This window comes from Epinephelus fuscoguttatus, linkage group LG10 (assembly GCF_011397635.1).
Source record: "Epinephelus fuscoguttatus linkage group LG10, E.fuscoguttatus.final_Chr_v1".
NCBI classification, from domain to species: domain Eukaryota; kingdom Metazoa; phylum Chordata; class Actinopteri; order Perciformes; family Serranidae; genus Epinephelus; species Epinephelus fuscoguttatus.
In genome coordinates, this window is record NC_064761.1 from 6,391,915 (window position 1) to 6,406,740 (window position 14,826).

General features: G+C 38.9%; 1 protein-coding gene across 1 annotated transcript; it reads left to right on the forward strand.

Moving 5' to 3' along the window:
* Positions 1-1,645: 1,645 nt before the first annotated feature.
* On the forward strand, positions 1,646-10,304 carry gorab (golgin, rab6-interacting). The gene is made up of 5 exons (XM_049588751.1): positions 1,646-1,852; positions 2,011-2,332; positions 4,101-4,202; positions 4,334-4,474; positions 8,113-10,304. The coding sequence occupies exons 1-5, from the start codon at positions 1,798-1,800 to the stop codon at positions 8,573-8,575; spliced, it is 1,083 nt and encodes a 360-aa protein (XP_049444708.1). The 5' UTR covers positions 1,646-1,797; the 3' UTR covers positions 8,576-10,304.
* The last annotated feature ends 4,522 nt before the right edge of the window (positions 10,305-14,826 follow it).

The following is a 14,826-nucleotide window of genomic DNA, read 5'->3' on the forward strand; positions in this document are numbered from 1 at the left end:
GCACTGCATGTTTTCATGCAGTCCCCTAAATTAGTTCAATACGACCACTGCAAGAGAACAGCAGCTTTTTTCTTAAGGAGACAGAAAGAAGTCACATTAAACTCACTGAAAACATAATAAATTGTCCACCTCTGTTATAAACCAGTAAATCGGTAAATCAGAGTGCAGTGTGTAAATTTGCATGGCGAGGCACACCTCATTAAGTGTTAAATGTGGAAAAAAAGCTATTTTAATATCCCAATTTTGCAGGCATTGTAAAAATGTGAGGTTTTAACACTTCACTTTAAAAGGAGGAATTTGCCTGTTGAAATGATTAATTGGTTAATTCTAGTTAATTTTAAAACATGTATCACAATAACTGTCCTTTTCACAAATATGGAAAAAATTAGATTAGCCACACTCTGAAATAGGGTGTGACTAGCCCTCCAACGTGCTGTACAACCACTTAAATTTCATACTACTTTCACCCAAGGCAGTTTTTTAATTAACCTTTGACCCCTGTGACATAGGGTCGGTTCATAGACTGTGTATGCAGTCACTCAACAACGAGATAGTAGATGAGAAATTAGTCGCAGCTGGTTAGAAAATGAAATTAACGACCGAATAATTTGGATTATTTTTTGTATCAACCAAAATCTTTAGGAAATTAACAGAAGCCTAAATTTACTGCACTTAACCACGAATTTGAGGTATTTGTACTTTCTTTGAATATTTCTATTTTGTTCAACTTTTAAATTCTTCTCCACTACATCTTAGAGGGAAATATAGTTTTTACTCCACTGTATTTATCTGACCGCTTTAGTCACATTATACAGACTAAGATTTTTGCACAATAAAAACATATGAGATGGACAAGTCCAGCTGACACGAATAGTCAACTGACAAAAAGTTAACTGGCAACTATTTTTATGGTTAAAGTAATTTTTCATTTAAAAATATTTCATGGTTCCAGCTTCAGTCAATTAATTTAAGAAAATAATCTTAATCTATACTGACATAATAAGTAGGTAATAGTTAACATGAGCTCCACCTCAACCAACTACAATAAAATACTGCTTTGACATTACTGCTTGAGTATTAATAATATAATATGGGCCTATAATATAACAGTCTTAGGGGACATTTTCCTGATACTGATACTGAGAGTATATTTTCCTGATTATACGTAGACTTATTTTTACAGTTTATGACTTAGACCTACATACTTTCACTTGAGTAACATTTTAAATGCAGGAGTTATACTTGTAATAGAGTAGTTTTACAGCGTGATATTACTCCTTTTAATGAAGAACTGGGATACTTCGGAATGCCTTCCCCACCACTGCCAGTGCAGCCGAAATTGGAACAGACATGTCAATTCATTTTAATTCAAGCAAACTTTCAAAGGGAATTTATGAAGCTGGTATGTAGCAAACCATAAACATGCCTTTTACATTATTATTTACAAAGTCATATATATGTACAAAAATTCATATAAAAAGTCTAAAACAAAATAATGTTTGGAAAACATATATCGTTGGTTATCAGAGAATCAAACTATGTATTCTCTCTTTCAAAATCACGTTAGTGTTTATTTTTTATATTCAGGCGATATCTGTAACTTCAACTCCGCGGGTCTTTCTTCGGGTCCTTGACGTGGCATCAATAAACAAAAATGGCGGTGACGTTATAGCTTCCTTGAGTTTCTCTGTATATTTGGAAGTTTAGAATGATTATCCCAAGTCAGTAAGCAGACTATTTGCTGTGTGCATGATTCTTGCTGTGTTGTTTTGGGTATTTCATATGTAAAGCTGCACAATGAGCGGCTGGGCCGGTTTTTCTGACGAGGAGTTACGGAAGATGCAGCAGAAAGGTAACATTCCTTGTTGCTAATGTTAACCGGACAAGTTAGCATCTGACTCTGCTTCAGCTTCCCAAGTGGTTTACATATTTTCAATAAACTCTACATTTAGCCTGAATTAAATTTTTGTGAAAACCGTTAGTAGTAATCATGACTACATGTATTTTCAGACTCAACATTCGCCGCAGCGGCAACCCGCGGGCGGAAATCTGGTCCAGCCAACCGGAGTCGGCAGCAGTTGCAGCGGGAGAAGGCCCTTCAGCTGGCCGCTCAGAAAAACGCAGGAGCCGGGTCTCCTTGCCTCCCACCGGAGCAACAACTCACCAAACCGCCGCCGCCGAAGGAAGAGCCTCGGCCTCAGCCTCAGCACACAGCTCCAACAGCAGCTCCAGCTGTCAAACAGGAGGTGCAGCAGAAACCTAGCGAGATGAAGCCGCCTCCAGAGCAGGAGACCCCGGCCGTCAAAGAGCTGGAGAAACAAGAGGTGGCACTGTTAGTATGTTTTTGATATTATTCTCACTGTTAAGGTTTTGTTTGCTGTTTGAAAAAGTATTTATTCTAGCTGTTCTGTTGTTTCTCCGTTCATTTTTTAAAAAAGTGTTCGGATCCTTTACCTCAGTACAAGTATATTACCACACAGTGAAAATACTGCATTCAATACATTATTTAAGGAAAAGTATCTTATTATCATGTACCCATCATACCTGATGTTTTTGGAATAATATTACTGCTGCATAAATGTGTTTGTTTCATTTTACTGCTGCAGATGTTTAAGGTGGTGCTCATTTGAACTCCTTTATATACTGTTCGGGAATCGAATCTACAGAAATACATTATATTCTAGAAGATCATCACATGTTTGTAGTTTGGCTGTCCTGTAAGAACCACATTTATCTGAAAAGTTGACTCTTCATGGTGTCAGAAAAACCGTCCTGTTTTCAGCTTTGAGGATGGATTTTCCAGCTGATCCAAGAAGGTTATAGAAAATTAGTTAAAGGTCCAGTGTGTAGGATGTAGGGGTGTCCATCGGCAGAAGTGGTATATAATAGTCATAACCATGTTTTCATTAGTTTGTGATCACCTGAAAATAAGAATCATTTGTGTTTTCATAACCTAAGAAGAACTGTTTGTATCTACATGCAAAGCGGGTCCTCTTCCATGGAGTCCGCCATGTTGTTCTACAGTAGCCCAGAAAAGACAAACCAAACACTGGCTCTAGACAAAAGCCATTCACGTTGGCCACTATAGTTCTCCTACATGCTTGGCCCTCAGGAGTAGTTTAGTTTATGCTTCTTCACCAATAGATGCCACTGAATCCTACACACTGGACCTTTAAAAAGTAGGGGAATTTTCTCATCACATAAAGGAACACATCATCCTTTATCCTTCATCAGAAACATTCAAAATCAACACATCTGGAGATACATGGTTTTTATTGAAGAAGGAGGGGATGAAAAATTGTATTCTGCAAATTAACTAAAGCTATCAGGCAAATGTGGAGGAGTAAAAAGGGTAATATTTCCCTCTGGGACGTAGGGGAGTAGAAGTAAAAAGTTACATAAAATGGAAATCCTCAAGTAATATAAAAAGATCTTGAATTTGTACTTAAGAAAATTTACTTGGTTACATTCCACCAGTGTGTTCAGGTTTAGCTTAGTATATGACTGCAGCACTCTGCACGTTATCCCGCAAATAATGGGAGGAAAAAATAAATGTTACCTGTTATCCAGCTGGTGGTTGCATAATCTAAGATATTTTTGTGATCTCACACATGCTCATAGTCTGCCTGGCATAATACATTCAAGTCTGCTGTTTTCACAGACAGCACTGCTCGGTTCTTTGCTGGACAGTTGCGTGCCCAGGGCTAGTAGATAGTGCAGTCTGTACAAATGTTGGATTTAAATGCTGGTACATCCATCTGTACATGTCCAAATTCTGAAATTTGGACATATACAGATAGTATTGGGATTCTGCTGATGCTTGAACCTTGTGTGTGCGGTTTATGTTGAGATAAGCAAGTGTTGCGCCACCGATTTTACATTCCCACATACATACATAAACGTTACAATTTGTGTTTATACAGTGAATGTCAGGAGTTATGTAATCATTTTTAAAACTTCTAATCAAACTTTAGGTAAAGTACATATATGTTTAGGTGTTTGTTTAGCATCAGACCCAAAGCTCCTGCCAGGGTGTGGACTTAGATTTTATAATTGTGTCTTTTTGAATTTGATGAGCATTTTTGTGTGTTTGACCACAGACGGGAAAAGACGCGTCTGGAGCAACTACAGCAAGAGCAAAAGATAATGGAAGAGAGGAATAAGCGCAAGAAGGCTCTGCTGACGAAAACTATTGCTGAGAAGTAAGTATGTCTGTATTGATACTGTAGTAGGCAACATATTATCATGGCAGATGGGAATCATGGCAAAAGTTAAGGCCAAACTTGAGGCCAAAAGACATAATGTACCTTTACGAGTTTGTTATTGTCCACAGGTCCAAACAGACTCAGGCAGAAGCTGTGAAGCTAAAGAGGATTCAGAAGGAGCTCCAGGCTCTAGATGACATGGTGTCCAATGATATCGGCATCCTGAGAGGCAAGATTGAGCAAGCCAGCTGGGACTACTCCGCTGCCAGGTAGGGAGTGAGACAGCACAAGAGCATGAGGAGTTACAAATGTTTTTATCTGTTTTTTTTTTTAATCTCAGCTCTACATGTAACACTTTTGGGGGCCCCTATACACTGTATACATGCCTCTCAATTGAGGTTTTCACCACTAGCCCCTTTTACACTGCCAGATTTTCCGCGAATGTTGGGCCGTTTTGCCGGCCAGCTGCGAGCGTTTATACACACAGAGGCAGAATGGCAAGTTGATCCGAGGCGCCCAATTTTCCGCCTCGTAGTATAGTCATATTGGTGGAACCCTTTTAGTCTAAACAGACCGAGGCGGCCTTCCACAACGGGAGAGGCCGTGGATGACTTGTGGGAGGAGCTATTGATGACGCCGCATGTGCGACCCACTGGCGGTGGATAAACAGGAAACAGCTGATAGCAGGAATTAGTGAGCGGCTAGTAGCAAGAGGGAAACGCAAACCTGACAGACACTGTAAAGATGAGCAACTGGGGAGACAAAGAATTGTGCACCCTCTTTGCTCTTGCAAACGAAGAGGCCATTAACCGTCAAATGACGGGGACGGTGAAGAACAGGCCGATTTATGAGAGAATCGCCACTTGACTAGCCGCGGCTTCCCTCCCACGTCACTGTTTACGTCGCACGTTGAGCCACACGTTTTGTTATTTGCTCACGCCCCCCATTGCCCCGAAAAAGGCACATTCTGTAAAAACATAAGTAGGTAGGCGGCATTTTGCCGCACTCCCCGATTTTGTTTTTATACTGCCAATGCAAAAAGAAGACTGATTGGGCTTTCCTGCACAATTCCTATCTACACAGTCAGCTGTACGTTGTCATTGATGCATTGTACACAAACCAACTCACCAACAGTTTGCAATACTGGTGTAGAAATGCAAGCAAAAAAAAAACAAAACACATTTCTGGTTGAAAGAAGAAACACACCTCCTTTAATAAGGACTTGGATATCAGCAGGTTTTTGAATATGTTCAAGTATCAGAACATCAACCTTTTCCAGAAGGTGGCTGAAGGAATGCCAGAGGGAGGCTGAGCTTGCACAGTCCAACAAGTCCGCCACTGGTAGGAAACTGTGAAAAAAATCCTATTTTGAAGCAAAGAAGCAAAATGACAAATGGCTCAAGCTTTTGTACTTTTCCATATTGTGACATAATAAACAACATGTTAGGTAACGTTACCAGAGTATGCACAGCTGCATGTAAACAGGAGTATAGTGGAATATTCATTTTCATTTGCCATGTAAACAGCTTAGTAGGAATGTCTTTTTGGGAATACTGGCAAAAACTGGACTATTTTCTGCATGTGCACGCACTCATTGAGAGGATTTACTTGTATGTTTCTGACACTATCAGAATTTTGAAGAAGGCTGTTTTTGGTCTAAATGGTAGACGTGTCTCACAGTGAGATCTAGGGCCAGTGTCTTTGATTGACAACCAAAGATTTTACCATATTTCTCTCATAACTGTGAACTCATGTCAGGGACAGCCCAAAACCATAGGTGCCTTAGTAGCTTTAAGCAATGAGTTAGCATCCTGCTGCATGCAACAGCACTACTGATTGAGGTAATGTTGAGTACAGTATGCTGAAATACCTCAGGCTAAAAATATGAGTAGGTCTGATCTAGGGATGTGCATTTTGGACAGGATTCAGTGATGTAACTGCAACCTATGAATATCTGCCCACATCCATATAGCAAAAATGATAGATGTGTGCAGCCACAGATAACATTCAACATATTCAGCCAGACTTCCCCCAAGAGTAATGTTTGGAAGAATTTCGAGAAAATAAAGACTTTTTTTTGTAAGTACTGGAGCACTCAATAATGTAATGTGAGTACTCAAATATGGAAGTAACTTAAAATGCCTATCCCTGGTTTGGTCTAAGTTTGACAATCCCTCCCATAAACTCCATTAGCAGGTCAAAGGCATCTGGTGAGACAGAAGGCAGAACAGTAATAATCTGGATTGTATCTCTATTGCACTTTTCCTCCTAATCAGAACAAAGAACTTAACAATGCAGCTCAATGAGAACGTAGGCTTGGCTTTTGGGAGCAGTTTAGGGCAGAGTGTATTGCTCAATGACACTTAAACATGGGGACAGATGAGTTGGGAGATTGCTGGGACATCAGTCACACTAAAACATTCGGAAAGTAAGGGACCACTAAGCTCTCAGAATTTCATAAATCATATTTTTATTTGACACGGACAACTCAGTCAGTCTGATTTGAATAATAAATGGAACAACACAGTTTTGCAGTAAACAGCACTTTATTGATCACAAAATAAAAAGTGACCAGGTAATGAACTGTACATCCACTGTAAATGCTGCCCCCTGCAGCTTGTTTCCAGTATTCATATGACATTTTTCTCCCAACACTTGTGATCCACATGTGTTCTCAAACACTTTGAACCAATTTCAGCAGACACAGTCCTGCTCTGATGTTCTGGGAACTTCCCTTCAACATAAAGAGACTAATTAACTAAGGAGGATTACAAGTAAAACCTAGAAAAAATAGAAGGAACAAAGACTGCAAATAGTTTTATAATATTTTGTGTGTATGTGATTCTTCAGCAACATTGATCCAGTGAAGCTGTGTTTGACCTTGTGCCTGTAGCTGTGATTTCCCTGTGCAGCCTCTTGTGTAGCGAGAGTAGCTCCATGTCATGAACACTTCTCATTACAGATGTTTGTATAACGGGAAGAGGACCTGACCTTCACACACTCATTACACTGGATTTTGTTATGATTATGTTGATATAATCAATTGTTGAGATTTCGCTGAGGTACAACATAAAACCCCTGAGGTGAAATGTTTGACATCATCTGTTTAGTTACCACAGTGTTTCCAAACAGTGTGTGATGTTCTGTTCTTCACAATTAAAGCAACGTTTCTGCATTCAGACACTATGGAAGGACTTGTGGGGGTTTGTGCCAATAACATACCTTTGTTTGAATTCAGATACAAAACCGATACTTTTTTTGGAGAAATATAAAGATGTTTTTCTGTGTAAAAACACGTTTGACTTTAAACAAAAGAAGTCCAAAGCTTAAAGATACTCACCTTAAAAAAGTATATAAAACATAACACATCAGAAAAAAAGCCAGATTTTAGAAGCTGTAACCAGAAAATATTTGGCAGCTTTTTCTTGATGAATGCTTTAAATGAGGAATTAATTGTCATAACTGTTGACGATTAAACTGAACAGTTATTTGTCTCATTATTTGGGCACTTAACTACCCAACCCTTTTCCTCTGTGGATTTATCTAACATTCTTCCTTTTGGTTTAGACTTAATATCAGTCAGCAATGTAACAGTTTTCATTTATACTCATGTGGTTAAGCTTTGACAAAAAGCAGGTGTAAAAAGAGGAATATTTTACATGATGTCCACTCAACATATTTGGTCATAATGGATATTCTCTACAGGCAAGAAGTGCAGACGGGAGTACTTTGATTTGTTGCAGCAAACATTCTAAATGAAATGAAACACTGGCACTGTCACAGATGAAAGCTATTCATTGGATCTAAAAGTGAAATATTCCATGCAATACAGAGTAAAAATGTGAAATTGTGCAGCCCTGTGATTTAGTTCACATTTGTCTCCATTTTTCCTCACATATTTTCTCAGAAAGCGTTATGATAAGGCGGAGGCGGAGTATGTGATGGCCAAGCTGGACCTGCACAAGAAGACAGAGGTGAAGGAGCAGCTGACGGAGCACCTCTGCGCCATCATCCAGCAGAACGAGCTGCGTAAAGCCCACAAGCTGGAGGAGCTGATGCAGCAGCTGCAGCTTCAAGCCACCGAGGAAGAGCTGGAGAGGCAGAAGCAGCATGAGGAGGAGCAGGAGAAGAGGAAGACAGAAAGCTGTGTGGAGAGGCAGAGAGACGGGAAACAGGGAAACGGCTCAGTGGAGAATCAAGAGGGGACAGTGCAATCAACCAAAGACTGTGGAGCCACAGAGGGAGAGGCTGTGGAGGAGAAGGGAGGTGGCGTTCAGCAAGAGCACCACCCGATGACTGAAGCACCAAAGACTGAACAAGACTGTAAAACATTAGAAAACTGTGTCCAGAGTGAAATTATGGCTTCCTGATGCTCAGAAAATAAAGATGTCAGCTGTGAAATATCAGGACATTGTCACACGTCGCAGTGTAGATTAACATAAAACACTAATGCTAATGTTTTCCACCAGTGTCTGCTTGATATGTGATGCTGTATGTTGATGCTGTCATATCCAGGGCAGGGTATTAGCATCAATACTTCTTGGTACCAACCAAAATGAGCTCTAACAACCCTGTCTCCTAAATATCATGCTCTTATACTACTAAATGTTTTTGCTTAATATGTTGTGGAGCAAACATCATTGCTGGATTGCTCACTGGTTACTATTTGTCTGATGTTGTGGTACCACCCAGAGTTAGTAGGAAGGTGGTCTGAGTCAGTGGTGAACATACAAACCAAGAAACAGTTTCTGTTGCGCATGCCATTAATTATTATATATCATGGTTTGGTATGGTTGGTGATTGTTTTGGTTGTTAAATATTGGAAAAAGCAAGCACGTTCAGTGAGCTTTTGACTTTTTCAATATTTAACCCAGACCCTGCAGAGTCAAGTTTTGTCCTATTTTTCTCAGTTAGCTCCAACAGTGGCCTAGCTGTCACACATTTTAAAGTTAAATTATAGAAAACATTGGTGTTGGATCAGTATTGAAGGAGAAAGGTCAAAATCAGAGTATCCCTATTTTTATCTATGCAGATATTTTCGTGACAAACGTGTTGTGATGTTAAAACATCATCATCTGGGCAGTTTCACATATCCTTCAAAAGCTATTTACTGTCGCAGATTAGTAGTATATGAATGTCATTTTTACTGAACGATCAAGTATCTAAAGTTGGCATCAAATTTCTGGTGGGACTTAAGATCATGTGCACTAGTATGGACAGTTTTAGACTGTACTTTATTTAGGCCAACTTCTTCCAGGTTGCTTGTACTTGCTTGCTTCTTTTGTAAATGAAAAAAAGAGACTTTGTAGAAAGGTATCAGGTAGAAAACATATTGTTTCAGTGAAACTTGAGTGTCTTATCAGCACTAGTATTGAAAACATTAAAACAACACCAGCCTTCAATACATGTGTACCTGCAGCATCTGACAGAATCATAGTCAGCTGCAGAGTGAAGCAGAGTATCTTGCAGCCATTATCCTCGATGGCTGGCTTTTTATGTGCGCTTCCAAAAACAGCTCTTCTTCCAAACATGTGGTTTTACATCATATGTGAATTATCTCTCTGAGCAAAGGTTATATTCAAAAGATGACTGTTTTTGATTGTTGTCGCTTTGTGGCAACAATGAAAGATGGGTCCTGTTTACTTCCTGGAAAGTCTAAGTTTCATGCAGATGGAAAGAGGCCTGAATCCATTTCTATTCCAAACATAAACTCTGCTGTCTTATGTGTTGTAGATGAACATGTTAGCTGGCGCTGGGCTCGCATTTCACAAAGCTAATTCTCGTCTTGTCAGTGCAGCTGAGGAGCAGCGGGCCTCCTGAATGGTAAGATGATATCTGTTAATGTATGTACAGATGCTTTCAGCTGCATGTGTTTCTGTAGAGTCGACTTTCTCTCGCTGCACACGATGTCGAAAATAATATATGACAATAATGTTAAACTTTATATATGTGGGCCTGACCAAAGCCTGATTGTATGTTCTGAAGCAAATGACTGATGCATATAAAAACTTATTTAAGTGGGGTAAATATTTAAAAAGGTGATATTTAGATATACACTACAGTGTGATATTTTACTAAATAAACTCTTCAGGGAGTGTGTTTTCTGGTGCGTTTTGTCCTCATGTTTGTCATTTTAGCTTTTAGATAATGAGTTATCTGACAGAACTGAAGCTTGTGGTCCTGGAAGGAATTTACACGGGGAGCACTTTGGGACTCTAGTCGCTTTTGCAAGTCGTTTTTAAAGTGCAGTAAGTGTTTCTGTAAACCGCTTTGAGATTTTACAGCGCTCCGGTCACATCTGGCCGTCTGAAGGAGAGGCCGTAAAAGCAGTTTTTTAATTAGTTGGGAGGTAGGAGCTCAGAGAGGGAGAGTGACCACCGTCCTGTCTGTTCATGCACAACCTCCAAGGTCAACGTTTGAAGTCCCCAGGAGCAGATTTCAGCTCAGATATGACCAAATTATAAAGGCATTCAAATAAAAAGGACATGATTATGTAATTTTCACAAAATCCACAGGTGGAATGTCACTAAGTAGATTTACTCACACACAAATTTGAGTTACTTTTTGTAAGTGTTTTAATTTTATGCTGTACTCCATACATCCTCCACTACATTTATTTGCTAACTGTAGTTACTTTAAAAATTGAGACTGCTGTAAAATATGATGGCTTTATGCACTGATGCATATGCAGTAATAAATCCATATTAAGTTGTTTTAGTTTGTGATTGAGCCCTTAAAATTTTTAATTTCTTTTTTAAAAAGTGAGAAAATCTGTCAGTGTGGTCAATATATAACAGACTATTTGAGAATGAACAAATAGCAACTTTGATATCTAACTTGAAAATTAACTTTATTTTTTCATAATTGTTGTGCAGCTGCCTGATTTATTCTGTCACAAACTCTTATAGAACAAGTTGATTTAGATCAAAAAAGGGATTTTTTGCAATGATAATTTCCCCTTGTCTTTAGGAGTTATTGACTGCAGCTACAGCATTAAAATGCTGTTAACATGTTTGCATCAATAATCACAATGTATGCTATAATATATTAAAATGTCCAATTAGTATTTGAGGACTTTTACTTTTGACACTTAAAGTGCATTTCTGTACTCTTAAGTAAATCTTATTTGTAATGGAGTAGATTTCACATTTTGCTATTTCTGTTTTAACTTAAGGATCTGAGAGCTTCTTCCACCACTGACAAAATCCCATTTAGGTTTTTCTTCCTAATATAGTATTACCAACCGATCCTCTAAATGAAATATTATGTATAAAACCCACTAAAAATACTGCAAAGTGAATTTAAGGGTGTTTATCCTCCTATACATTTCACATGCCACAGTCACTGCTTCACTTTTAAATGGGAATAATAGTAATCGTCAGGATCATTTGACAAAACTCCCCAGGGGGGGGTCCCTGAAGAGAAATGTACTCTGCATTATGACAAAGAAAAATGAGAAGATACAGGCTACGGAGATTAAGGCATCCAGTCGGGCTTCAAACTGCAGATATGGCTTCTACATTAAATACATTTCCACTGGGGAGAAGCGTGTTTCTATGCATGTGTGTGTGTTTGTGTGTGTGTGTGTGTTGGGCGCTGGGCCGCACTTCAGAGAGCGGAGGGTTTATAAAGTAAAGTGTGATTTATGTGGCGCTGGCGTCCCTCGACAGGTCGAGAAAGACCCTGAAACCCGAGAAGTCCGAGAGCCAAGAGAAAAAACTAAAAAAAAAAAAGCAAATCAAGTTTTCCTGAGACTCTCAGCCATCTGGAGGAGCCGAGCTTCACCTCCATATCTGCTGAACTTTGAACCCACTGTCGGTACAACTGTGAACCGACACAATATAGAGAGTGGTTACAGTCAGATCCTTATGTGAGCTGTTCTGATGTGAAAATGCTGCAGGGAACACGCTCATTCTTAGCTTTTATTGAGGCCTAATTTTCATAGACAATTAAAATACTGCGCAGATTAATTTAGCTGCTGGATAATTAACTGAATCTCTTAATTTAGAGCTTCACCTTTGAAGCCGAATTAATTCTATGTAACATAAGAAGCAACTGGCAGATTCAGAATAAATAAATCTGCAAAATAAGGAGTAAATTAGATTCTTTCAACGAAAAAGGGAGAAATTTTAAACGAAGTTGGCGTCATGCACGCCTGGATAAATATTCGATGGAAAATAAATTCCGATCGACCAAGAACAAGTGTGGATGTTGATCCTGAGGGTTAAACAGTAATAAAAAAAAATAAATAAAAAATAAAAGAGTTTGACTTGTTTGGAAAATGATTCATTCTAACTTTAACTGTAAAATTGACCAAACCTTAACATGACAAATAACTGAACCCAAACCCAAAGAAATAAAACCACTAATGAAGTGATTTATTTATTCCTGTCTCGTGATGATCCCTTAAACAGTATGTCTGCGGTGTTAAACGCTCTTTCTGAGCGGCTTTTAGGGGTTTGTAATAATGAGAATCAGTGCGGCTGAATTAATTTCACACGGCCACTTGCTCTGTAAACTCTCCGTGTTGTTTTAATCAGGAGCAGATTTGCTGTTTTATGTCGGAACACCACAGACCGTTTACAGTTACAGCAGTGCAGCATGATGTGAGCCGCCTGCAACAACAGACACAACAGCAGAACAAAAACCAGTCGTAAAATATAAAGAGATAGTTCAAACAAGTACATTCACTCACAATTAAATACAATTACTGCAATTACAGGCAGTGTATATTTTTGTATCTGACAGCTGGGGTTCATTTACACACACATCGGATCAGATAACATCGCTGTTTTCTCCAAAAACTCAACTTTCCAGTTTCGTTTCAGCTCGATGACGAAGACGCATCTCAGACACTTTTATGTCTGTCAGCCCAGAACAACACGTGATCCTTCAAGTTCATTGGATGCGCGAGGACAGATGATAGACACAAGGCTTTTTTTAAGCGTGAGGGGAAACCTCCTATTTAGGGGAATGTCATTATTTGATTATTTTACCTCATATAAAGTTGAGGATTTATTGATACATTAACATGCATTCATAATTTTGCAATTAAATACCTTAACAATTTACTAAGTACATTTATGAGCAATACTTACTTTAAGTCTTTTTTTTAATGAAGAACTTTTACCCCTAGTGGACTGTTTTTTCGGTGGCCTATGTCAGAATCAGCTTAGTTTGTTCAGCCTGGGATTTTCTTCAATATATTTAAGGTAAGATAAGATGTGGTAAGGTAAGGTGCGAGATAAGATTAGATAAGATAATAGCCTACTAAGGAGCCAAATTTAGCAGCAGCCCAACAAACAAGTTAAGTGTAGGAACAGGATACAGGTAAGTCAAACATACAAGATAAATCATTTATAAATGTTACAAAACTAATCTGCCTATATTACCTTAAACCACTATGCTGCAGGTCCCTGGTGACATTCCAGATCACAGTGACATATTAGCAATGAAGGGAGCCTGTTCAGTAGCAATACTGTTAGATAAAAATCACCTATTACAGTAAAAATCCTCCATTTAATAGCCTAAAGTAAAGATAAAAAAAAAAAAAAAACAGCAAAATGTACTTACTCATTAAGCAGAATGGACCCTTTCAGTGTTACAGCAGCATATTATATAACACCAAAATGGAGCTTTTATTTTAATGCATCCAGTTTGGTTGACAGGTCTGGTAGGAAAAAATGTTTAGATCTTATTCAAGCAGCAACACCACAGTGCACAGATACTACTTTACAAGTAAAAGTACTGCATTTAAAACTTAACTTAAGGAGAAGTATAATCATGATGTTATCTGTTAAAGGACTATCAATGCTGAGTGCATTTTCACGTAAGCAGCACTGTAATGCTTACAGGTGGAGTTCACTACTTATTACTATTATTGTCCAACTTTACTTACAGGTGCGTGGCTAAAACTGCAACAATTTTTTGAACTGATCACATGTTTTGTGTGTAAAATCTCCAAAGTAGCAAAAAACTGCAATAATTGGCACTTTAAAATGTGGTGAAAAATAAAGTAGCATTAAATAGAAATACTCAAATGTAAGTACACAATTGCACTTGGCCTACAGTATTGAGTAAATGTACTCAATTACATCCCACCGCTATCTGGATTTGGAATCCCTCTCTATATAGATAGGCCTACTGTCGATATATAATCCTGTATTGATGTATAAAACATATTTAGTTTGAGAGACATTAGTATAATGTGAAAAGTAAAGACGTCCTTCCTGCATGTTTAACACAGCCTCAGTCTAACATGCAGATGATTTGCGCAGCTGACATTTTAAGGCTGCAGTGTTGTGAACCAGCTCCAGTCCTGACTCCTCAGCCTCTGACAGCCTCCTCTGAAAGCTGTAATCAGCTCAGTGTGTGTGTGTGTGTGTGTGTGTGTGTGTGTGTGTGTGTGTGTGTGTGTGTGTGTGTGTGTGAGCTCTGCAGCTCTGCAGCAGTCGCTATACGGTGAGAACTCCCGGCGCAGCCGCTGCAATCAGGCGGAGCGCAGAGGGAGCGTGTCTGCAACATATGGTTCCCTGCACAGGATGTAAAGAGTCAACAAGGAGGCCATTTACTCCCAATTAGGGAAATAAAACAGGACAGGGGCCAAAAACGCTACTCCAAT

What these genes read in the sequence shown, in the direction of transcription:
- gorab (XM_049588751.1), top strand. Translation starts at nt 1,798, where the DNA reads ATGAGCGGCTGGGCCGGTTTTTCTGACGAGGAGTTACGGAAGATGCAG. An exon ending in ACGGAAGATGCAGCAGAAAG is followed by an intron (nt 1,853 to 2,010) that starts GTAACATTCCTT and finishes ATGTATTTTCAG; the next exon opens with ACTCAACATTCGCCGCAGCG. An exon ending in ACGAAAACTATTGCTGAGAA is followed by an intron (nt 4,203 to 4,333) that starts GTAAGTATGTCT and finishes TATTGTCCACAG; the next exon opens with GTCCAAACAGACTCAGGCAG.